Here is a 24,223-nt window from a genome sequence, read left to right as displayed (position 1 = left end):
GAGGAGCTCCTCTGGCAGCTCTCAGGTGTCCAATCAGCAGAGCCTGCAACCAGCCTTCTCTCAGATTCCCTGGAAGTGCCTGCTACTTGTGTTCCTCCCTGACACTCTGCTAATTGCATTCCTCCTGACGGCATTTCCTTCTGTCCCTGCTGGAATTATCAAGGCAGCAACTTCACATAAGAATCTGGACTGCAGCCCACCATCTGGCTAACCCTGAGGCTGCCAGCCTCCATGGGGCCCACATGGTGCCTTTGTGCAGATGAGAAAAAGGTAGCCCTTCCTCAGGCAGAGTCAGCCTGTCACCAGAACCCACCTAATGACAAGTTGAATATGAAATAGATTGCAGCCCCCCCCATTTATCAGCCAGATGCCCCTGTGCAGTGAACAACCTGCACAGCTGTACTTGGTGCCTTAGCCTCTGAAAATGATGGAGAGAAACAGGAGACTAAGTTAGAGGCTGAAAATGTAAGGGAAAGAGGTGTGTTTTCCTGGGAAGAAGGTGTAAGCCAGTGACCTTAAACTCCAAAGAGGGAAGTTTGAGAGAAAGGCAAATGTGAAGCAGGAATAACTCTAGTCCCTAGACTAGTCCCTAACTCTAGTCCCTTTGGGTGGCAGGACTGAGGAAGGAGTGTCCTCCCTGGAAGGGTTGGAAGGGACCTGGTTCTACAGGGAAGGCTGAAGACACCTGAAGAGAATAAAGACTGTAGAGTTAGAAAGAAGTCATCTCCCGGGCTGGGTAAACATCCCAGGGGAGGAGTGCCAGCCAGGCAAGGGATTGCTCATCCAGGGACCAAAATGTTTGTGGGGACCTGATCCTTTCATTCGTGGTCTGTATGTCTTTCATCTGTGGTGTTTTTACCTTTAAATATTTGAAAAGACATTTTTTAAGAGTGAAAACTAAGATCGCTAATTTGGTTGAGAAAATTCAACACAGGCTGCCAACTGTGTCTCTGGGGTCTAAGGGACACCTCCTCTCCCCGCCTCACCACCTGCACTGTGAAGCCATAGATAAGAGAGTTGTGATGCCAACCTAAGACGTTTGCCCCGGTTGACTGGGACAGGATACCACTGAGGATTTTAGCAGGAGAGCACCACGGTCACATAGAGGATTTAGAACAATCTCTCCAACTCTCTCGGGGTGGGAGTGGGTTAGCGGGGACAGGAAAGCAGGGAGAGCCATCAGGAGGCTCCTACCTAATTCCGGGGAGATAAGGTGGTGGTGGTGGTGAGGAAGGGAGGCTGGGGCAGGACTCGTGGCTGAGGTGAGGTGGGGGGGGGGGTGGAAAGAGGGCAGTGGGAAGGAAACGAATGCCCAATTTCTACCTCTAGTCACTGAGCCGTGCTTTTCACATGGAGGGCCCAGGGAAGAGTGGAGGGGTGGCTGTGACTTCTTTTCATGACATAGGGAGCAGGAAGAGACTCCTTCCTGCATATCACCCTCTACACATGCAAGTTCTGCTGGTTCCCAGGGCCGGCCTGGGCTGCGTCTTGGGGTCCCATGGTGGCCACCTTTGAGATCTCCTCAGGAAGAGTTCCCTTTGAGACCTGGGCCCCAGTCCCAGGGCTCTTCAAAGAGGCCACCCAACCTTGAAGATGTCCCCCTACCCCCTGCCTTCCCCCCAATACCCAGGGCGGCCAGGGTTCCAGGGGACAGGGTGGCCCTTCAGCCGCTCTGGAAGTTCAGAAAGGTGCAGTCAGGCTAACCCAGGTCTGTATCCCAAGCCTGCTGCTTCCTTGCTGTGTGACCATGGGCAGGCCACCTCACCTGTCTCAGCCTTGGCACCCCCCTCTTTGAGTGGAACTAACAATAGCTCCTAATCACTAGCTTTAACACAGTACAGTTTGTTGCCCCCTTCCCCCCCCCCCCCCCCCCCACAGAAGGCATGAGAAGCTGCTGTGTAGATACAGATGGGGCACCTGATTCATGGTACCAGGTGCCTGCTATGTCATGGGCCTGGCCCATAGGGCCCTGGTCCTTCTGGTGAGAGTGGAGCTCAAAACTTGAGGCATTAGTGTCCCAACCTCAAGGCTGGCTGATCTGACCTTGTCCCCTTTTTCTACTTGCCCCAGGCTGGTGGGGGAAGTCCACACAAGAATCGGATCCTGGGAGGGGCCCACGGTGAGCTCCCTAGATCTGGGGCTGAAGCAGGCCGGCGGTTTACTGACAGTCTGGTCGAAGCCTGCCTGGGCCACAAGGGGGAAAGCTAAGGAGCTGAGCAGCGCCAGCAGGAGGACCTCTCTCTCGTGCTGGGAGCCTCCTGCAGCAGTGTGCTCGGGAGGCCTGCGCGGGAAAGGGCTGCCGAATCAGGAACCGGCCCAGCCCAGTGCCTCTTCCTCAGCAAAGTCCCTCCTGCTTCCTCCAGGACCGCGCAGTGGCAAGAGACCCAGGCCCAGCTAGTCCTCCCTGACTGTCCCCAGCCCCCCAGCTGTCCCTCAATTCCTCAGCCACAAAGTAGGGTGCCAAGAACCTCTTTCAAATGGCAGCCAGGAGGATTAACAGAAATAGCGGACAGGGAATCACCTGGTATATTCCAAGCACACAGCCAAGTTTAGAAATAGTGGATGTACATGCCCGGTGGACCCCCCCCCGCCCCCCACCGAGCTCTCTGGACAGCTCGACGTCTCCAACAGCTCTGCACCTGGACACCTGACACAAGTCCCCAGGTCCCTTCAGTGCAGACGGGGGCAAGGGGGCAGCTGAGAAGACTCTGGGGGTCACACCTGCGCTACCCTCTTCTCTCCGTGTGGCCTTGGGCGAGTGACCAACCACTTGGAGCCTCACTTCTCAAGTGTGAACTGGGCTTCCCTTCCTCACTGGAGGGTGGAGGGGACTGAGACACTGAGCCTACACTGCTCTGTACAGTACTGATGAATGAAGAGTTCTCGAACTTGTCTTTGTGATGGAGCTGCTGCTGCTGCTGCTGCTGCCGCCGATGCTGCTGGTGGTGGTGATGGGGACCATGGTGGTGACCGTGATGGTGACGATCGTGGTGGTGCTGGTGGCGGTACTAATGATGGTGACAGTGATGATACCAGTGATGATGGGGACAGTGGCTGTGGTGCTGGTGAGGAAGGAGCTGTAGGGCAAGGACGTTAGGACCCATCTTCTTTCTCAGCTTCACCTCACCTCCTTCCCTACTGTGCCCTCCCTCCTCCTCCCTCTTCCTCCATCCCTTTACCTCCAGCTTCTGCCTCTTCTCTCCTCCTGCCACCCCCACCCTCCTCTCTCCCTCTTTCCTCCTCCTCCTTCTCCTCCTCTTTCCCCCTTCCCCTCCCCAATAAGCCAGCTTTCACCCCGGACACCAGTGCCCCTTTAATGAGTCCTGGGATAGAGGGAGGGGGATCTTCTCTGGCTCACCCATTTTCCTTCTTTTTTCTTTTTTCTTTTTTCGGTTTATTTATTTATTTTGAGAGAGAGCTAGAGAGCAAGCAGGACAGGGAGAGAAACCCAAACAGACTTCACACTGTCAGCACAGAGCCGGATGTGGGGCTCAAACTCACAACCCTGGAATCATGACCTGAGCCAAAATCAGCAGTTGGACGCTTAACCGACTGAGACATTCCTGGCGCCCCTGGCTCACCCATTTTCTATTCAACTCCTCTCCAGGGCTAGAGAGTGGGCAGCCTCAAGGTAGCCCTCAGGTCACAGGCACTCTCATCAGCCCTGTCCCTTCGCTACAGCTTTGGGCCTCCAAGGACAGTGGAGAACTCAGTGAAGTTCAGCCGTAAGCTCCTGTAGCACTGTGCTGCTCGATTCCCTGCACACACATGCCTTTGCCCGGGCAGGTTCCGTGCCAGGACTCCCTGCTTCTCCATTCATGAGCATTTCAGACCTGCACCCTTAACCAGGTGCCCTCCACCCCCACTTCCTGCCTCACCTTTGGTCCCTCTCCAGCAGCACATCTGAGCCACACCAGGTGTGGGAGGAAATCAGGCCCATCGGCCCAGGCGAGCTGACCCAGGAGGAGTCCCGCGGCCCAGCCACAGGACAAAGAAACCATCTGCCACACCGGCTCCTGTGGCCCTGTGACAAGAGTGAACATTTAGCTCATGACAAGGGTCATGGGTCATTCTATACCAAGAATTCAGGCCGTGACAAAAATCGCTTTATTTATCTTGCACCCGGGGTCAGTTTCAGACACGACAAGGGGCAAAGCTGAGCCCAGGAATGTCTGCTCTGACTGTTACTCGTGTTGCCAAGCCCTGGAAGAGCTTTTCCCTGCCCCAAGTGCCCCGGCAGCTCCCTGGGAGTCTGGGTCAGGGCCGCTGGAGCCTGATACAACTGGGGGTGCCGGGGAAAGGCTGAGCTCAGAAACAGCCCAGCCCCATACCTACTCCACGGACCCACGCTGCTCCCAGCCTCAACCTCTCTCCTCTCCCCCTCTCCCCTCCACCCAGGCCGCAACGTGAGCCGCAGCTGCACCAACGAGGGCTGGACGCACCTGGAACCTGGCCCCTACCCCATTGCCTGTGGCTTGAATGACAAGGCATCAGATTTGGAAGAGGTGGGCCTCAGTCCACCCCTGCCCTCCCACAGTGCCTTGGCCTGCAAGGCTCCTTCCACCCTCTCCCAGCAAGGAGTGAGGTTGCTGTCTATGCCGAAGCCAGGACTCGTGGGGTCTGCCTTCCCCAGCCTCCTCCCTTGCCAGGCCTGCATTTCCAGGGGCTCATCCCCCTCTCTGTCCCTGACAGGGAACAGGAAGGGGACTTTCATGAGGATGACACACAGCGGCAAAAGCTGAAACAGCACTCGGCCCTCCGGCTGGGCCACCCCGCTGACTCATGGAAGCCTTGCTCCAGCCGTAGAGGGGCAGGGAGGGCAGATATCATCTTCCTGTCTCATGCAGAGGGGAAACTGAGGGGCAGATCCTCAGCAGCCAGTCAGGGACAGGGACAGGGACAAGACCATGGTCCTCAGTCCCAGGACAGGCATATGCCCTGGAGCAGCTGAAGCATGAATGGTTGCTGTGCAGATGTGGGCCCCGGAGCCACGTGGGGATACTGATGGGAAGCGAGGGTATAACTGGAGTCCTCAGCTAGGAGCCCCCTCGCTGCTTTGGTGTGGGGTCGTGGGTATGTGTGTGTGTCCGTCTGCTGTGACGTTTGTCCCACCCCCAGACACCCTTCTCAGAGCTTTTGCTCCTCCCACAAGGGCAACTTCTTCAGAGGTCTTCAAAGCCCACCGGGTCCCCAGGCAGGATCTAAATCCCCCAAATCCCACTTAACCACTTGCCTGTTCTCCAGCAGGGTGTGGGACGTGGAGAGAAACAAGGGACTCACCCAGTGGCCAAGGATCTGCATACGTGTCCCTAGGGAGGGTTCCTGGAGGGGCCAGCCAGAAGCCTTGGGATTCCAGATTAGTCCTGTCCCCCTGCAGAAAGGCTAGATTGCCCTCCTCCTGCTGACCCCTGCCTCTGAGAGCCCCAGAAGGGAAATTGTCCCAGTGTCATCTTTAGTATTCTAATTCCCTGTGTGGCTCTCTCGCTGCATGGCGGGAGGTCCTCATGTGGAGTCTGAAGGGCACAGTGTTGGGCCGCCGGGGGGCCGTGCCCAAAGCTGGCACGGAAGGGGTGCTGAACACATGACTGCAGAATGAACAAACAGGCACGTGGAACGCGTGAGGTCTTTGCTCTTTCCGTCACTGACATTTCCCTCGTGAAAGAGCAGAGAGAGGAGGTTCAAGTCAACCCCCGCCCCGCCCTGGGAAGCAGTCCTGTCCCGTCTGTGGAAACCCAGGGGAGGGGTGTCAGGGGTCCGGGGACTGGAGGGGGCGGCTCAGCTGCTCTTGGGACCCTGGAGTGTCTTCATCTGCCAAGGCAGGGATGGGAGGCAGGGTGCGTAAGGCACGCACCCCTGCCAACACCCCCTAGGTGAGCCCACCCCACCCGCACCTGAGACCCCCAACCCCGCCACCCTCTTCCCTCTAGCAGCAGCAGTCAATGTTCTACAGTTCTGTGAAGACCATCTACACCATCGGCCACAGCCTGTCCCTCGCTGCCCTTCTGGTCGCTACAGCCATCTTGAGCCTGTTCAGGTGAGGTCCAGCCGCAGCAACAAGCCTCAGAGCAGACCTAGCCAGGTCGCTCCTGTGCTCGAGCCCAGCCTGGCCCAGTCATGCTCCGGCCCCCTTCCCTGTCACCCCCAGGCAGCATAGAGTCCCTGCCCTGTCCCCCTACCACGCCAGCCTCCCCTGGAGAGAGCAGGCTGCTCCAAGTGCTCCACCTGTCTCGGCCTAGTCCCCATGGGATGGCCCTGCACCTGGAGATCAGGCACCAGAGGGCGGGGCAGGCTCTGGAGGCTGAGGCACTCGGAGGCCAGGCTGCACCAGGGTTGTGCCCGGGGGCGGGGCCTGCCCTTGGAAGCCCTGTGCTCCCCCGCCCTGCCCTTGCTCCGAGTGCTGGACAGTGTGGCTGGAGGGGGGGTCCGAGGCCCCCTCAGCCTCCCAGCTCTGCCCGCCTTGCACAGGAAGCTCCACTGCACGCGGAACTACATCCACATGCACCTCTTCATATCCTTCATCCTGAGGGCCACCGCTGTCTTCACCAAAGACTTGATCCTGTTCAACAGCGAGGACGTGGACTATTGCACCAAGGGCTCGGTGAGGACCCCACCCAGGCCCACCTCCCTCTCCCTCTTCACCTTTACCTTCTCCAATCTCAGTCCCTCTCCACCTGCTGCTTCTCCCCCCTTCCTCTCTTCTCCTTCCTCCTCTCCCTCCCCAAGAATGGCCAAACCCCTACCCAACCCCGTCTGCAGCTCCTTAGATCCCACCCCCCTCCCAGCCACAGGAAGTGGTGCTCAGCCACCTGGGAGCTCACAGACCTGCCCCTGCCTGTGACAGAGGCCTCTCCTTGGTGGGAAATGCGACACTTCGTAGCCAGAGTCCACAGTCCCCCGTCCCTCCTCTGTTGCTAACTTCCAGAGTGATCTTCGGGAACTCCCTGCCTCAGTTTCCCCATCTTGCAAGGACTTCCAAGCTTCCATCCTACTCCCCCACCCCTACCACCACCTGGGTTTGGTCCAGATACACACACAGCCCTTCTCTTCCCTTCTCCCCCTGCCATCAGTCCGTTCTGGGCCTTCCTCAGGAAGGGAAGTTAAGACAGTGTCTAAGGAATTAATTGCCCGTCACTAAGGGGTCCATCTCCAAATGACTGTGAGCTCAGGCCCCCCTCCCTGAGTGCCCCGGAGCTAAGACAGAGAGCCCAAGACCAGCCCTGGCTCCTACCCATTCCTGTGGCCAGTGACTCTGCTTCATGAGGACCTGCCCCAGGGGCAGTGCATTATTTTGGGCGTCAGCAATAGCTTCTCCTCAGAGAATGGACCTATGATGGTGGAGTCTTAGGCATGTAGACAAGAAGGAAGGGAAACGCAGGGTGGCCACCCTGGACAATCCCAGAGCCCCTCAGAGGATCCCACCCAGGAGCTGGGGCCCATGAGCCATGGACCCGGAGAAGCCAGGAAGCCTCCAGCACACTTGTTAAGGATAATTGTGGAGACTGGCTTTCTGATTCATTAGCAGCTCTCCGGAGCTTTTCTAAGGCAAGAAGCACAGATAACTGTCCTATTAAGGAGATGAGCTATTCTAGTTGCAAGGCAAGTGGGGGAGAATGGGGGACACAGGCCCGCCTATAGCTGGAAGGACCGAAGTGGGACCTGAAGGAGCTTGCAGCCACAGGAAGAGGGGAGCAGACTACCGAGGATGTCTCAAAGCCAAGGGCACAGAAAGGAAGGAGTGGAATCTAGAGAGCTTCCCGGAGGGGGGAGGGCTTTAAGTTCTGGCTCACAGGTATTGGGGCTTGATCTGAAATGGAAGACTTTCTGGGAGAGAACGGAGGACAGAGAAGGTCCTCCAGTTGTGCCAGGCGGGCCACCCAGAGCCCCAAGTTGCCCTACTTCTGCCTCCTCTTGCCTCTTCTCCTCAACACTTCCATCAGGGCCCCACCCCGCAGCCCATAGCCTACAGCCCCACATATTCAGGGAACCCTTGCAAACCCAAGCAAGAATTCTCCTCCTACCTCTTCTAGCTACCTTCTATCCTAATTGAAATAAGGTGAATGAGTAGGTGGGGGTGGGGTTAAGTGAATGGGCAGGTAGATGGATGCTGAGTAAATAGATGCACGGATGGCTGTACAGGTGGAAGGATAGATGGGTAAAGTAAGAAAAATTGGGTAGATGACAGGTAGAGGGGTGGATGAGTAGATAGGAGGTTGGACGAATGGATGGATAGCTGGTTAGGTGTGTGGGTTGGTAGAGGATGGCTAGTAGGTGGATAGGTAGAAGAATGGAGAGACAGGTAGGTGAGTGCGTGGGTGGGCTGATAGACGGGAAGATGAATAAATGATCAGTGGATGCATGCGCGGTAGACAGACAGATGGGTGAGCTGGTAGAACACCTAGTGGGTAAATAAACGGATAGGTGGGCAGATGGATGGTTGGATGGGTAGGTGGGTAGATAGACATATAGAAGGAAAATGAATAGATGATAAATTGATGGATGGATCATTAAATCTGCAAACTTATCCCCAAATAGCAGATGATCTAAAATCAGGGATAATGGGAAAACCACCGGGTACATTTCGAAAGGGACAATGCAAGAACAACAAAGAGATTAAGCTGGCCGTGCTGCACCTGTGTTTGTTGCCCCAAACGGAGATGTGGGCAGGCAGGGGACCCCAGTGAGCCCCTTCTCTGTTCCTCCCCCTGCAGGTGAGCTGTAAGGCAGCCATGGTCTTATTCCAGTACTGTGTCATGGCCAACTTCTTCTGGCTGCTGGTGGAGGGCCTCTACCTGCACACCCTGCTGGCTGTCTCCTTCTTCTCTGAGCGGAAGTACTTCTGGGGGTACATACTCATCGGCTGGGGTATGGTACCAGGGAGGGCTGCCAGGCTGGGGACGGAAGGGGCAAGGCCTGGGGAGCTCACTAGGGGGTGGGTGCCAACCCTGCCTGCACTCGTAGGTCTTCCTGGGCCGCCGGTCCTGCCTTCCAGGCTCTAGGCCAAGAGTTGACAAAAGTCCCCCCCCCCAGTGTCTGACCCCGGGGTAGGTGCCCTAAGGCTGCAGCTGAAACCAGAGCTGATCTGTCGGACAGACAGTTTCTGTGAGCATCCATTTCCCCTTCAGCCCTTGAAACGCAGGGCCACTGCTAGTCTGTAAAGCGCCCCTGTCAAATTGAGAAAAAGACCCTCCCTTTAGGGGGACACAGTCCCTCGGGCATAGCGCTCCACCCCCTCAGTAGAGCAAGCATGTTTGCACAGTGAACGGCCTGTGCAACCGCAGGTGGCAGCCCCGGAAACCCACTCTTCTCTCCCTCCCTTTCTCTCTCTTTCTCTCTCCTAAATCTCTCTCTTGTGCCCTTTTCTCTTTTTCTTTTCTTTGGCCCTGACAGGGGTGCCCAGCATATTCACCATTGTGTGGACAATCATCAGGCTCTATTTTGAGGATACTGGGTGAGCTGCCACCCCGCCCCCTCCCCCAGGCTGCCATCATCTGGGGCAGATCCCCTAGGTGGGATGAAGGGAAGCTGGGAGGCACAGACTCTGGGCCTATGGTCTCTAAAGGGCTCGGGGGCAGAGCCGGAGCACCTGGGAGGGCCTCTGACCCTGGCTGAGGACAACCGTTCTCATTCTCCCCCACCATGCCCTATCCAGATGCTGGAACACCATCAACTCCTCATTTTGGTGGATCATAAAGGCCCCCATCCTCACCTCCATCTTGGTAAGGCCTCCTCCCACCACGTAGAGATGGGGAAACTGAGGCCTAGACTGGGTAGTCCACTGACTTCAGGTCACACAGGAAATTCGTGTCCGGATCAGAACGGAAACACAGGCTTCCCAGTGACTCTAGGCAGGGTCGTCCCCATCCTTTTCCCCATCAGTTTCTCCTCTAGGGTAAAGAACACAGATGGGGAGGGCCAGTCCTTGAAGATGTGAAGTAGAATTCCCAGATGACCCCCCCCCGAAGTGGGGAAAGCTAGGGAAGAGAGAAGACGGATAGACAGCAGGGTCCTGGGGAAGAAACCAGGACATCAGTCCGGGGAGCTGGACCCCTCAGCCTCCCCTCTCTGACCACTAACCTTGGCCGCATCCACCAGGTGAACTTTATCCTGTTTATTTGCATTATCCGGATCCTGGTTCAGAAACTTCAGTCCCCAGATGTTGGAAAGAGTCACAGCAGCCCATACTCGTGAGTATGCTCTGGCTTCCCTGGTGTCCCCGTCCCCCGTCCCCAAATCTGCCCACATGTCTTTGAAGTTTTCCAGGAAGTCAGGTGACCCCAGAGTCACCAAAAAGCCACCTTGCTCTTGCCCACCTCCACCCCCCATGACCTGGCTCAGCCCACAAGTGTCCCCCGCTCCATCACTACCCTTGCCAGGCCCATAAACCCCGTGCCCGCTTCCCCTGCAGTCACTTACCTAGCAAGCGATCTGCCCCAGGTATGTATCCACTGCCAAGCCAGGGAGCTTGAGAACACAACAGATCACTTGTGCCCTATTCACACCAGGTGCCCAGTCCCTGGCAAGGGCCTGGCACAGAAAAGGGACACAGTAAGTACACAGTAGATGGATGCCCTGGGGGAGCCCCCAGCTGAACAACGAGATAGCCACATAGGATGAAGTAGTCCCCAGGAATAGTTAACAGCAGTTTCCATGCCAGGTGTGCTAAGGGGTTTCCACATATCATCTCATGTCATCCACACAGTCCCCTATAAACTGTCCACATTTTACAGGTAAGGAAACTGACACTCACTCCCTCCTCTTCAAGGATTTGGGAGCACATGGCCCTGGCAGGGGGGAGGGCACAGTGTCCCTGGGACAGTGGTCGTGCTCCTTGCTTGGAAAGAAAGGTGCGAGGGCTGTCTTCTGCTCTTGGCAAGACTGGAGAAACAGGAAGGTTTTCATGAGAACAGGGCTTGAAGCCAGAACTAAAGAAACACGGACAGGGTGGCTGTGAGGAGGTGAGTAGGGGTCTGCATGCCTACCGATGGGAACAAGAGACTGATCATCAGTGCTGCAGAGACAGGACAACCCTGGAGCATCCCATAAGGGCCGCCCAGTCCTGGGATTCTGGACCGTTCTTGGCCTGGCTTCTCTTTGGAGAGTCTTGTGCTGTGGTTCTAAGATTCTTAGCTAGAATGTCACGAGCTGCTGGATTTAGGATTCTATTCTGGAATCCTGTGATTCTCTCTGATGAGACTAAGACTCACGTTCCTGGTGTGACGGCATTCTCCCCCGCTGGGTGCGTAGGAGGAACTTCCCCTCCAGTCTGAGAACAGGGCCTGTAGCCTGCCAAGGGGCAGTACATCAGGCCCGGGCATCCTTATCCTCTGCTTTGCCTGTGGGGCCCGGTTTGCCCCAATGCACAACTGCTCCAACGGGCTTGAATCTGAGACAAAGGAAGCCGGTCATCACCAGGTCCACGTGGGTGAGATAGAAACTGAGCAGCTGTCGGCAGGCAGAGGGGTGGGGGGAATAGGAGATGGGGCTCCCCACTGAGGGGCTGTCGGCTCCCACTCTCCACCTCCCCATAAGCCTTCAATTTAAAGAAAGCCTCCATCTGTCAGCCTTGGGCATGCGGGAGAGATTTGTGGCCAAAAAGGGGTGGGCAGTGCTCAGGATCTTGGCATGGCTGGGACCCAGGTCTAGGAAGGAGCAGGAGGGGCAAGGCTGGGGGACCTCGGGCCCAGGACTAGGTTTCCCTGGACTGACTTCCGAGGCAGAAGGGATCACCGCGGACACCCCCAGCCGCTCAGACCTCTCCCAGCCAGGGAACCGCGAGTTCACACTGTCTGGACCGGCTGAGGTCAGGTGGTTGGGAGGCCTGAACCAGGATGAGCCCTGCTGCACAGGAGAGGGATGAGTCATTTAGAATGAATATCGACCCTGTCAAGCACACAAGGCTGGAGAAGGAGGAGCTGGTCCTTCAGAGCCTGCTGAGAGTGTGTGTATGGGTGTGGGGAGCCAGGGAGGGAGGGATGCAATCTCAGAAAAGGTGGCAACTTCTAGAGAAGTGGACAGGCAGAGAAGCCAAAGATGGACTAAACCAGGCATAAACCGGAGTGCCCAGCATCCTCCCAAGTGGCCTTGGGCATATGTGGTCAGCACCTCAATTACAAAATCTTCCTTCCCAAATGTCCTCATCCCTAGTAGAGAATTAGTCTCTTGTGGATGCACTGCACTTTATAACACCCAAAGTAGTTCTAAGTTTCCAGTGAGGCCCATTTCTGTAATTTGATCATATTGAGCATACATTTACCCCCACCGTAAAGATTAGGGAAACTGAGACCAGGAGAGGGGGAACCAGGATCTCCTGTTAGCTGAGAACATCTCTCCCTTGGCTGCCACAGACCCTGAAATACTATGTCTCATCCTCAGGGTTCAGCACTGACCTCCTCTATGGTCTCTCCTCCAGAAGGGTGAGAAAAGAGAGCTTCCTTCTCCTTCCTGCTTCCTTTTAGGCTAGGAGACCTGGAGAGGGGGTGGACGTGGAGGGTAGAGGCACTGCAGATATGGAACAGGAACACATGTGCACATAATATTTCCAGGAGCCAGCGGCCCGTCCTCACACATCCTGGTCATCATCCCTACCTCCTATACCCACTGTCTGCCCTCCCCCTTGTCCCCAGGAGGCTGGCCAAGTCTACTCTTCTGCTGATCCCCCTGTTTGGAGTGCACTACATCATGTTCGCCTTCTTTCCCAACAACTTTACAGCTGAGGTGAAAATGGTCTTTGAGCTGGTCATGGGGTCTTTCCAGGTATGAACCATCCACCAGTCTGCATTCTTCTCTGGGCTTTAAGGGAATTCAGCCTAGGGCCTTGGCCCCTTGCCACTGGATTCCATTTTTTCCCCACTGTAATGAGTCCTGATTAAGCACCTACTGTATGCTTTGCCCTTTGGTCAATCAGGGGAACGTAAGGACCAGGGCCAGGGGTGGTACAGGGGCTGGGGGGCTCCTGGAGTCTGTCCACCTCACCTCTCCTACTCCCTTCCTCCCCAGGGGTTTGTGGTGGCCATCCTGTACTGCTTCCTCAATGGCGAGGTAAGCCCCTCCCAGACCTTGGGGGCCAGGCAATAGCACTCAGGTTGAAACTCAGGTTTCAAGGTGCGGAAACACTAATGGGATAAGTGCAGAGCAAGGATGGGTTAAATCTTGCTACTCAAGTGTGGTTCTCAGACTAGAAAACAGGTGATGGCACATACCTAGGACCTGGTTAAAAAGGCTGATTTCTGCCCTCTGCCCCCCAGACCTGCTGACTTAGAATCTGCATTTTAAGACACACACACACACACACACACACACACACCTGGGATTTGTGTGCACATCGGTTTGGTTAAGTGGCTGTGTCCAGCAAGTGGGGATAGGGGCAAGGGGGTGGACTGCAGTGGAGGCTGAGTTACCGTGGAGCCTGGGTACAAAGCACAGAAATCCATCCACCCAGATGAGCGCGAGTGAGCTGGGGGGCAGCGATCAGGGGAATGGGGATTCAGCCACCCCCAGGCAGTACCCCTCCCCCTCCCGACTGCATTCTCTGATCCTCTCTGCCTCCTACTGCCTCTGGCTCCAAGGCCTTGATTTGACCCGGGTGCCCAGTGGTCCCACTGTGCACTAGCCTAGGTAGCATCCGGGTCTCTCAACTTAGGCTCCCCAGGAGGATTTGACTGGCTGGCTCAGCACCCTAAATCCAGAGCAGCCCGATCAGCAGTGGAGGAGGCTTGCTGGGGGCGGGCTTGAATACCTCCCTTTCCCCAGGTGCAGGCGGAGTTGCGGCGGAAGTGGCGGCGCTGGCACCTGCAGGGCTTCTTGGGCTCGGACCCTAAATACCAGCACCCGTCAGGAGGCAGCAACGGGGCCACATGCAGCACGCAGGTCTCCATTCTGACCCGCGTCAGCCCGGGCGCGCGCCGTTCCTCCAGCTTCCAGGCCGAAGTCTCCCTGGTCTGACCGCCAGCCGCCCAGGGGCCCCCAGCGGCTCCTCCCGTCCGCACCACCCACCCCGGGCGGCACCGGGGACCGAGGCCTGCCCGGGCGAGGCCAGCCCCGGCCCTGGGCTCGGAGGCTGCCCCGGTCCCCAGGCCACTGTCCGGACGCCCCTCAAGAACTCTGCCCTTGCGCTTGTCTGAGAGTAGGGTGCACAGATGCGGGAGCCGCTTCTCTGCAAGCAGGTGCGCCGGGGGCTCCCACCTGAGAAGACGTGGGGTGGAGCTCAGCCATCAGACTCCTCCCCGAAAAGTCCTCGTCCGCCAAGCAGGGGCAAGAAGTCCACACACTCTCTCCCCTGACTCGGCGCTGGTGGCTCTCGGGCGCCGTCCAAGGTAGGCAACTGCCCGTCCTCGGACAATGAATGCGGGATCGTGGTGTGCGCCGAGGACACAAAGATCTTGCCCCTGAAGATCACCGGCCACCACCACCTCGACGGAGCCTGAAGTTCCACCATCGCGTCAAGTTCCTTTGGGTTAAGCATTACCATTAAGGCATCTCTTCCCAGATGCAGTCGCCTCCCCCAGCATCGTCCTCTGAGCTGCCAGCCCTTCCCGGTGGAGGAGTTTGCCTCAGACGGGTGTGGTTTTGATAGGGAGTTTAGTTTGGGGCGCACAGGTATCTCCATAGTCCCTGCTGAAGTGCAGTGGTCCCAGGATGGCTGGAACGATCCAGACTGCCACCAGCCCTGCCATCCCTACAGGCGGTGGGAGCTTCCCTTGGCCGCCCACCTATGTGCCAACTATCAGAACCAGGCTGAGAGATGTGCGTTCGTGCGCCCCTTAATCCTCCCATCAACCCAGCGAGGTGGGAACTACTGTCCCTATTTCACAGGTCAGGAAACTGAGTCTCACAGAGAGGTGCCTCGCCTTGTCACACAGGTAGGGTTCGATCTCAGATCCGTCAGATGAGAAAATGAAAGCACAAATTCTTAACTGCTGCTTTTTATATATTGTAACAAGCTTCATCCTCTTAGTTATTTGTATCACCACTGATATTATTGCTACCATCCCTGCAATCCCATTCCCACCCGAGCCACATTGGAGTGTGGCTGAGAAGTCCTCTAGCCCACATATTGTCTGGACAGGAGCCTGGTGGTCAATAACATCCTGTGCCTACCCTGCACCCTGTGGCCACGTGGCTTCCTGCCCACACTCCAGCCAGAAGATCCCCTCAGGACTGCAAACAGGCTGTGTGACAATAAATGTTGGGTTGAATCGGCTTGGCTTCCCTGGTGGTTGATGTTCCCACGTGACCTAAAATGGGGACCAGCTTTCAACTTACGGCCATTTTCCCCCATTCAGAGGAGGGGAGGTCGAAAGCATCACTGAAGCCAGCTGTCACCACCCTTCTGGCTTTGGATGGGAATCCTACACTTCTAGGAGAAGCACGGAGTTCTAAAGGCCTTCATCCCATGTCTCATTGAATGGTATCCCATGTCTTCTGAGCGTAGGGAAGTTATACTAGGTTCTTGTTGTGTCCCCTGACCTTCTAAATCCAACCAAGAGAAGGAAATTCTATTCTTGGATTAGTACAGGACAGCTGACCGAGCTGCCGCAGTCCCAGAAATGGTTAAGTGGGAGCATGTTGCAGGCCACAGTGATTCCTGCAGACAGGGGTGCATGGGGTATAAGCTGACCATGTTTACACTGCCCAGGGTTCAGGTAAAAAGAGATAGAGGACAGAAATGTCACCAAAATGAGTGACAGAGCCAATACGACTGGTGGAATGGTTTAGACACAGGCAATAGGGCAAAGTAGATGATTTCAGTTGGCAAGAGAGGTCTCCCTCCAAAGCCATTGCCTGACCCCTTGGCTTCTACTTCCTGCAAACCTGCAGAGGGGTTGTCTTGTTTGGGAGCAGGAGAGGGATGCCAAGCTGGTAAAAATAAGCTAGAATAGGCTGGCAAAGCCTCAGATCTGCTTACAAGGCTCCTTCAAAGCCTTGTCCTACTCAGTACCATCCCAGAACCCATCACCCAATGACAGCCCCAACCGAACCAGCATGCTGAGGAGGCCTGAGTCAGGGGTGGTCAGGCCAGGATCAGAGTCACCGTAAACCCAGGGCAGGGGCAGCCCCAGGCACATACCCTTGGACCAGTGGCCCAGCAGGTCTGACAGTGGCAAACTCCGTCTAGAGTCACATGTCACGCCTGCCCTGTGCATGGTCAGCTGTAGGACAGAGAAGGGAATATCCCTACCTTTGGTTTCAGCCGCTCTCTGGCCTGCTGGAGAGCGCATTCTCAGCACTCACCGTCCCTTCCTCAGCCCAGGCCAATGGTGGTGACCACCAATGGGGTGTGGAGAGCTGGGCATGGGCATTTGGGTCACCCAGAACTTGTTCTATTCTTCCCCAAGAGTCTCCCATCCCTACTATGCCAAGGCATGGGGATAAGAGATAGGGAACAGGTGGGAGGGCCATGCTCCTCTCTCCCAGCTGGGCCATGTCACTGTCTGATTTCCCTCCCTGCCTCCCCAGCTCAGTGCTTCTCTAAACCGGTTCCAGAGATGTTGTCTACCAGTAAGGTCCAGAAGACCCAGCCCTACTCTTTTAGTCCTGATTCGAATTCCGATATTCTTGTAGATCTTGAGCAGTTCCCTGTATCTCTGGGCCTCAGTTTTCCCACCCGATGGATTGCTAGGCTTAGCTCCTGGCTAAGGCACAGGTGGCTAATGAGGAAGGGGCTGTCCAGAGCCCTCTGCCACCTGGTGTGTCCTCTGGGCTAGGGGAGGACAGCAACTGGAGGGAGATCCCCAAGCAGACTGGGGACCGAGGGAGGCACAGAGGTTGGAGGCTATGAGAGAACAAGAACAGTTCTCTGGAACTGAGGGATGAGCTCAGGCTGGTGGAAGAGGGTAAGGGGAGGAGGGAAAGCAGAAATGGGAGGAGTCAACAGATCCAAGAAGTGGGGCATTTGCAGAGGAATGGGCAGGGCCTTGCCTCCCAAATCAGTGACCCCACAGGCTGCCTGAGCTATGGGAAGGCCAGGAGGGACCACCCTCCAAGCTAGACCCAGCCCATCCACCACAGTGCCCGAAATCCCACCGTTAGTGAGTCATAGCTTCAGAGTAAAGGAGAGAGCCCAGGGGAGACCGGATTGATCAGCCAGGAGGGTGGCATATGAAGCAAATGTGGGGAGACCCAAGACACAGGCAGCAAAAAGAACCCTGGTGAGGTCCTGCCCTGAGAGTAGGTGAAAAGTCCAGTGTTGGGCATTCAGGAACAGAGAGAAGCTGAAATACCGTCTCGGGTGGACAGAAGCCAGGAGCAAACATCCCCAGGTGCCTATGGAATGGGAATAACCACGAGCAGAATTTCTCCTGCACACCTTCTTCCCCCCAACCTCCCCAGTCCCTCTCCTGCCTTGCAAGGCACTTGTCAGGCCAGGCCAGCTCATCTCTAGTGCCACCTGGTGGGTACCTCAAGGACTTCACCAAGGTTGGCCTTTGGGACCCAAACATCACAGGGTTCAGGCCCCTCCGCAGCAGGCCAGGCGACACAGAGGGCAGGCATCTCTCCTCAGCTCCATTTCAGAGTGAAATACAAGAGGGAAAATGTAGTGAGGCCACAGGACTGGTGACCCCAGGGACAGCCTAGGAGATTAGGGAGACCCAGAGCCCAGTCCCTAGACGCAGTCCCCTGACTTCTGTGGCACACAGTGATTCCTGTCCCAGTCCCAACTGTAGAGCTGGGCCTCTAGGGCACAGATTAGGCCCTGGCCCTTGACTGAGCCCTGACCCCAGGTCCTGAGGACAAAGTCCAGTTAACTCCGGTGGGCACCTCCTGGAAAGAGGAGCAAGGAGCCCCATCCAACCTGGTACAGAGGGCCACCATCACTTTGATGGCAGAGGCCACCATGTGGACAGTACCTGTCACTCTGGGGCACAGGCTGAACAAGGAGGGTGGCCGGTGTGCCAGCTGAATGGATAGGGAGCAGCCTCCCAGGTGAAGAGACCTCAAGTTTTCTCCAAAGACTAAGCAGGGGTCTCTAGGTCCCAAGAGAGCATGATGGGTGCCAGGGACACCCAAATCCAAGTAAGCAGGTGCCTGGGGTGGGCCCTTAGCCGCAGGAATCCAGTGGAGGTTTCTTAAATGAGGCCAAGGGGATGAGGGTGGTCTTGGGTCCTGAGAAGGGCCCCAGGGGCAAACTGAAGAAAAGCTGCCAGTCCATCATCCAGGTGTGAGGGAGGAAGAAGAGAAGGGGGTTTGGGGAGATGACCTGGTTGGGGACATGCTGAATGTAATGTCTGTGGGATGTCTGGGGAGAGCCCCAAGGCTACTGAAATCAGGATGGAAAGCGACAAGGCCCAGGCAGGAGTGGGGAGGCCTGGGCAGCCCCCATGGGGCAGGGGGCACAGGGAGTCCGTATCTGCAGGCACCTCCATCTGGCAGTGCTGGGCCAGGCAGGAGAAGGAGTCAGAGTCAGCCCCTCTGTTCCCACCACTTGCCCAGGGCCTGTTTTCCTGAGAAATGACCCTGCCTCCTCCCAACTCTCCCTATGTGGGAACAGGAACTGCTCTTATCTCTCCCAAGGGAGGGGGCCAGAGCCACAGCTGGCAGTCATTAAACACCCTGATCAGGCCGGGGATGGTGGAGATATTAATAGCCAGGAGTCAATGGCCCAGGAGACACAGCCTCCCGAGGAGAGGGACAGTAACCTCAGCAGGCCATGGGGATGAGGAAGATGGGTCAGAAGACCATCCTGGCAATGCCCTAGCCTCCACGCAGGACAGATGGGGGTAACCAGAGTCCAGAGAAGGGAAGGGACTTGCTTGGAATCACCAGCAAGTCAGTGGCAGAGCCTGGCCATGAACCCAGGTCTTAAAATCCCAGAGCCCCGCTTTGTTATACGGATTGTCATAGGTGAGATTCATCAAGAGTGCCCTGTGGGGAAACAGGCAGAGCAGACCTAGCAGGAGACACTAACTCTTTAGTCTCTTTCCAAAAATCTTGATATTTTGTTCATTGTGTATTTTTTACATCAGCTTTGATTTTTTTGAAGTATTGCATTAAAATACTGTTGATCCTGATTACTGAGTTTTTTTGCCATCTCCTTAAAATTTGCATCTGAGGCAAATGCCTTGCTTGCCTCACCCTGGTCCCAGCCCAGCTCGTACAAGTCCCAGTATCCCTAGGTCCCAGTATGTCAATGTGGAAGAAAGGGAAACGTTCTGCACCGGCCTCTATGTGGCTCAGAGGGAAAGGGTCCCACCTGGGTAATGCCTAGTAAAAGTAGGCAGCTCCAGGGTTACTGCTGTGGCTCAACCTAGTATGTTGACTTTCATCACAGACGTACCCCCTCGTGATTGCAGATGGCTGTCACTACCCCGGGCATCATGTTCTCACAGAACTCCATCCAGTGGCAGAGAGAACATTTCCTGTGTGTCTCCATTTATCAGAAAGATAAACTATCCCAGAACCCATCTTCTGCACACTTTCCTCAGGCTTCTGGGCCGGGACCAGGTCACATACCCAAGGCCTGGCTGCAACTTCCAGAAGGAAAGTTGATCTAATAAGGAAGGAGGGAGGGATGGCTGCTGGCTCTCTTTCTGGATGTTTCTCTGGGTAAATTTGTGGCCTGTCAGCATCCCTCCATCTGAGCCCGGTGGTATAGTAGTGTGAGGTGTGTAATGTAGAGGTGAGGAAGTCCAATCAGTCCAGAATACGTGCACAAAACAGAAAAGACTCTAGGTACTTTGTGCAGAAAGATATTGAATGTAGGGAATTAAATGTAGAAAGGTCTGGAGGCATGGAAGTGAGGGCACACTGCTGCCCTGTGGTAGGTCATACTACCCCAGCTGCCACCTTGCAGGAAATTACTGTCAACATCCTAGTTGCACATCCATTAAGCTGTGACAAGAAAATGGAAGGAACAGTGTCCTGCTGCTGTGAAAACTCCTGTCTGCCAGATCCCAGCCAGCAGCCACCACACTGCAGGAAGAATGGCCTCCGCCTCCCTTCTGTCTTCCAGCTCTCTCCTGTGGTGCTTCCCTCTGGTGGGGCCTAGGTTGCATCCAGATCCCCAGCAGCAAGGGGGCGCTGGGAAAGGTAGTCCTCAGCATTCCAGCCCCTGCAACACACAGGAATATGGAAGGGGCAGACGGGGATGGTGGCAGCACAGAGGCTCAGGTGGCCTTGTAGCCCGTGTCACCAGAAAGAGAGCCTGAGATAAGAGTCTGTGATCAAGAAATAGGAATTGGGGACAGAGAAGTGTGAAACAGGGAAACGGGGAAAGCCAAAATGGTGGTGAGTTATTGCACTGGTCACCGGTGTGGCTACTGGGACCCTCTATGAGAAACAGGCAGGACACGCCTCAGAAGAGTCCTCCTGAGGGTCAGGATTAACTGCTAGTTCCCAGCATCTGTCACTCTAGGTCTGCCATGTCAGTATCCTCATACTTCCACGCATGAGTTGTCAATGGGTTCCTGCAGGTGTCCCACACCATGGCTTCGGAGGAGCTCTGGGCAGAAAGTGATAGATGAAGTGGGGAACAGGTTTTTCCTGTAGAACTGGAAAAAGTAGGTCAATAGGCTACAAGGCAGCAAGTCCAGTACGTGGCGTCCTGCCGCAGTGCGACCCTCTGTACTAGGGTCTTTTCACAGATACTGCGGCCAAGGTATTCATAGCCCGTTCTCTTGGCTGGGGCCCCAGGGCCTGCCCTGGCAAATCCGGCCCCGCCTTGGCTCACTCTGGCCCCTCAGTCACGCCTCTCTCCAGCCCTGGGTGTGAGCTACCCTCACCTCACCATTAACCATGGCCGTGCCACATGCCAGGCCCACCGGCTCTAACTCGGCCACCTTCCTCATACCCTTTGGAGCATGCAAGAGCTTCTGGCGGGCCTGCCAGGCCTCTGGGAGCTGAGAGAGGCTCGGTGGTGCTCGCTACAGCCTTCAGGCCATCAAATCCACCCATCTACCATCTTTACCTAGTGGGGCCACCTGAGGGGCACAGGCTGCTTGGGAGACGGATTCCAAATGCGGAATGGGACAGACGCCTGCCCCCTCTGTTTTCGCTTTTTAGGGATTTTCCCCCCTCTCAAGATTTCATCCCAGAGGATGAGACCATGACACGTCTGAGAGATTCTTCCCCTTCTCGGTCTTGCCATTCACCAACTTAAGGTGGGCTTTCCACCCTCCTCCTCCATCCTTCCTTCCGGTTTCCCGAGAAAGTGTCCCCTGGGTCATAATGGTGGAGTGGCTACTAGTTTCAGGGGTTGGGAGATGAGAGTTACATTGGTCCAATATTTTCAAAGTGTGAACGCCATGATATTCATTCAGCAAAGAGTCACTGAGCCCTTACTGTGTGCACAGAGGGACCAAGGCACAGGCCCCGCCCTCACAGAGCTGACCCTCTAATGGAGGAGTCAGATGCATAAATGGGAAAAATTACACGAGGATGAAAAAAGGACAGCGCAGGGAACACAGTCAATAATGTGATAATGTATGGTGTCAGATGGTGACCACACTCACCGTGGTGAGCGCGGAGTAATGTACAGAGATGTAAACCCACTATGTTGTACCCCTGAAACTAGCTCTGTAGGTCAGTTACACTCCAATAATAAAATATAGAAAAATAACCTACTGATGTTCACACACAAAAAATTTTAAATGAGGAAAATTACACAAGGAAGAAGACAGGATGAGGGGCTAGAGTCAAGGGGTGCTCTGTCAGTTAGGATGGTCAGAGGAGGTCTCCCCAAGGGGTAACAGTGGAATAGGAGCAAGTCATTACCCCATCTCGATAATCAGAGGATTTTAAACCACAGATACCAGAGCCAGGGCCTGAGACCTTAAGGACCAGGTCAAAACAGGCAGTCCCCTGCCTCTGCAGCAGCAGCCTGAATAGCATGTGAGGAGAGCACGTACCGGGGGCCTGGGCCTCGCTGCCTAGCCCAGGGCTCGGGTGCTCACTGCTTCCCGAGTGACCAGGACGGGATGCCTGCCTGGGCATGGGGAGGCTTGTTTCTTGGGCCCTCCATTGCAACAGTGACCTAGGCCCACAGACTCCATCTGGGTGTGGGGACCAAGAGGTTCCCCCCCAACCCCGCCAACCCCAGCTCAGTGTCCTCAGCGGTGCCAAGTGACAGAGAACAGGCAGCTCTTGAAAAGACTAATATTTACTCTTCAACTGGGAGCTGGCACAGGCCGTTTCCTGCGACTGGCGTCTGGCTCACCCCATGGGATGGACACAACAGGAGGCACCCGGGAGACAGGCAGATGTCCCTGCGGACACCAGCACCCAGGATGAGGCAATGTCGCCGAGACGGGGACGGCATGTGCCGAGGCCCCATCCCACACAGCTCCGCTCCGTTTGCACACCTTCGTGGCGGAGCGCTCATGATCTCCCGGAGCCCTGCTGAACGGCCCTGTGAGAAAGTTCACCGTACTCTTAGCCCTGTGTTCCTCGCTTCTGGCCGCTGCTCTTACCCCTGGGGCCTCAAAAAACGTGCCTGGAATAACCCCTCAGGGCCATGGTGGTCCTGGTTAGCTTCACCCTGCCGGCCCCAGCCCCTTGGCCTTCACTTCCCCAAGCACATGCTTTCGGCTGTCGCCAGAACAGACTATTTCTGGGGTGGGAGGAAGGACTTGCCACCGGGGGCACCTCCGTCCCTCCTGCAGCTGTGTTCCTTTTTCCCTGAGAGTCCCCCGTGAGAGTCCTTCAGCTGAATGCCTCATGTGGGAAAGAGTCTCCGCCAGGAAACTACTGGTCAGACGGCGAGAATCTGGGAAGGATAGAGTCCCCGGTGGCCAGAGCTGGCTCACCCATCTACTTTCCCCTCTGGAGTCCCCTCCTCTCTGCTTTCTGCCCTTCCCCTTCCGCCATGTGTTCCAGAAGCGCTCCCTGACCATTATAGCCCCCGGCCTCGGCTTCAGTTCCCCCACCTCACCCACTGGAGAACCCTGGGAGCTCAAACACTCTGCCAGCGTTTGGGGCTAGAGCCCCGCAGAGGCAGGCCTTCCCAGCCTCAAGTCCAGTGAGGGCTGGGCACCGCGGGGGCAAGATCCCCGGGGGCAATGCAGGCCCCCTGGTTCACCCAGGGCTCTAAGACCTGGATGCTGACCCTAGCAAGTATTCTTTTCTTTCAATTCCTTATTGTCTCTGTCCCTAACTCCCATGCTCCTGGCCCCTTCAGGCCACCACGCGGATGTATTTAACACGTATCTTTTAGAATACATTCTTACAAAATACTTTATCATTTTGTGTGCGTAGATCTCCAATCATATAAATGTTATTTTTCTACTCAGTTCTACATTTTGGAGATCCATCCATGCTGCTCCATCACACCAAGTCTGGAACTGCCGCCTGCTGTGTGGTGTCCATGCTGAGCCTGCGCACTTTACCTGTCCGTGCGTGGAAGAGACACGGATTGCTTCCTGCCAGTACAGATCATGCTTCTGTAAAACCTAACTTCACACAGGTCCCCTTAAGGATCTGTGTGAGAAGTTCCCAGGGACATATAACCAGGAGTGAAGCATCCACATCATGAGGCCTGAGCCCACTCAATTTGGGTAGGTAGCCAAATTAGTTTTCTAGGGCTGCCGTGACAAAGTACCGCAGACTGGGTGGATTAAACAACAGAAATTTATTTCCTCACCGTTCTGGAGGCTGGAGGTTGGGGAGCAAGGTGTCGGTAGGGTTGGCGTCTTCTGAGGTTTCTCTCCTTGGCTTGCAGATGGTTGCCTTCTCTGTACCTCCCAATGCACACACGTTGAGGTACTGGGGTAGGGGTTAGGGCTTCAACATATGCATTTGGGGAGGGCGCTGTTCAGCCCACGACAGGGGCACTGCCTTTCAGATTGGCTGTGCATGAAGTCCTATAACCACTCACTCCCTCCAACATTCAGTGCTTCCTAAGTGTTACCAAACTAATAGGCACAAGGTGACATCTTACTGCTGTTTTAATAGGTACTTCTCTGTTATTTCTAATGATTTTACACATCTTCCTATGCTTATTAGCTTTTTGGGTTTTCTCTCCTGAAAACTGTTCATTGTTCTACTGAGGTTGCTGTCTTTCTTGCTGACTTACGGGAACTGATTGTACATTATTGGCTTCAGACATTCTAAGTACCTTCTCCCACTCATTTTCCCCGTGAAATCTTTATTTGTATGCAACCAAATTCATCAATCATTTTGCCTTAAGCGTTGTATCTGTAACATTTTTATTTAAGAGCACTTTCCCATCCTTGGTCACAAAGATACTTTCCTTCATGTTCTTCAATGAACTTTATCGTTTTTGCCTCGCACA

General features: G+C 55.5%; 1 protein-coding gene across 7 annotated transcripts in view; it reads left to right on the top strand.

Moving 5' to 3' along the window:
• Positions 1 to 15,198, top strand: part of VIPR1 (vasoactive intestinal peptide receptor 1) — a 33,594-nt gene extending 18,396 nt beyond the window's left edge. For 3 of the 7 annotated variants that reach the window (XM_045437000.1, XM_045437005.1, XM_045437006.1), the window contains 10 exons: positions 4,399 to 4,505; positions 5,928 to 6,034; positions 6,466 to 6,598; positions 8,709 to 8,862; positions 9,388 to 9,448; positions 9,650 to 9,716; positions 10,093 to 10,184; positions 12,624 to 12,753; positions 12,997 to 13,038; positions 13,750 to 15,198. In XM_045437000.1, coding sequence (XP_045292956.1) covers positions 4,399 to 4,505; positions 5,928 to 6,034; positions 6,466 to 6,598; positions 8,709 to 8,862; positions 9,388 to 9,448; positions 9,650 to 9,716; positions 10,093 to 10,184; positions 12,624 to 12,753; positions 12,997 to 13,038; positions 13,750 to 13,941 — 1,085 coding nt within the window. In that variant the 3' untranslated portion in view covers positions 13,942 to 15,198. Of the gene's footprint in view, positions 1 to 1,905; positions 3,066 to 4,398; positions 4,506 to 5,927; positions 6,035 to 6,465; positions 6,599 to 8,708; positions 8,863 to 9,387; positions 9,449 to 9,649; positions 9,717 to 10,092; positions 10,185 to 12,623; positions 12,754 to 12,996; positions 13,039 to 13,749 lie in introns of those variants that run through there. The other 4 variants (XM_045437004.1, XM_045437001.1, XM_045437002.1 and 1 more) reach the window with 4 other exon arrangements.
• Positions 15,199 to 24,223: the final 9,025 nt, after the last annotated feature.

This window comes from Leopardus geoffroyi, chromosome C2 (assembly GCF_018350155.1).
Source record: "Leopardus geoffroyi isolate Oge1 chromosome C2, O.geoffroyi_Oge1_pat1.0, whole genome shotgun sequence".
In the NCBI taxonomy this organism is placed as follows: domain Eukaryota; kingdom Metazoa; phylum Chordata; class Mammalia; order Carnivora; family Felidae; genus Leopardus; species Leopardus geoffroyi.
This window is presented reverse-complemented; position numbering and strand designations above follow the sequence as displayed.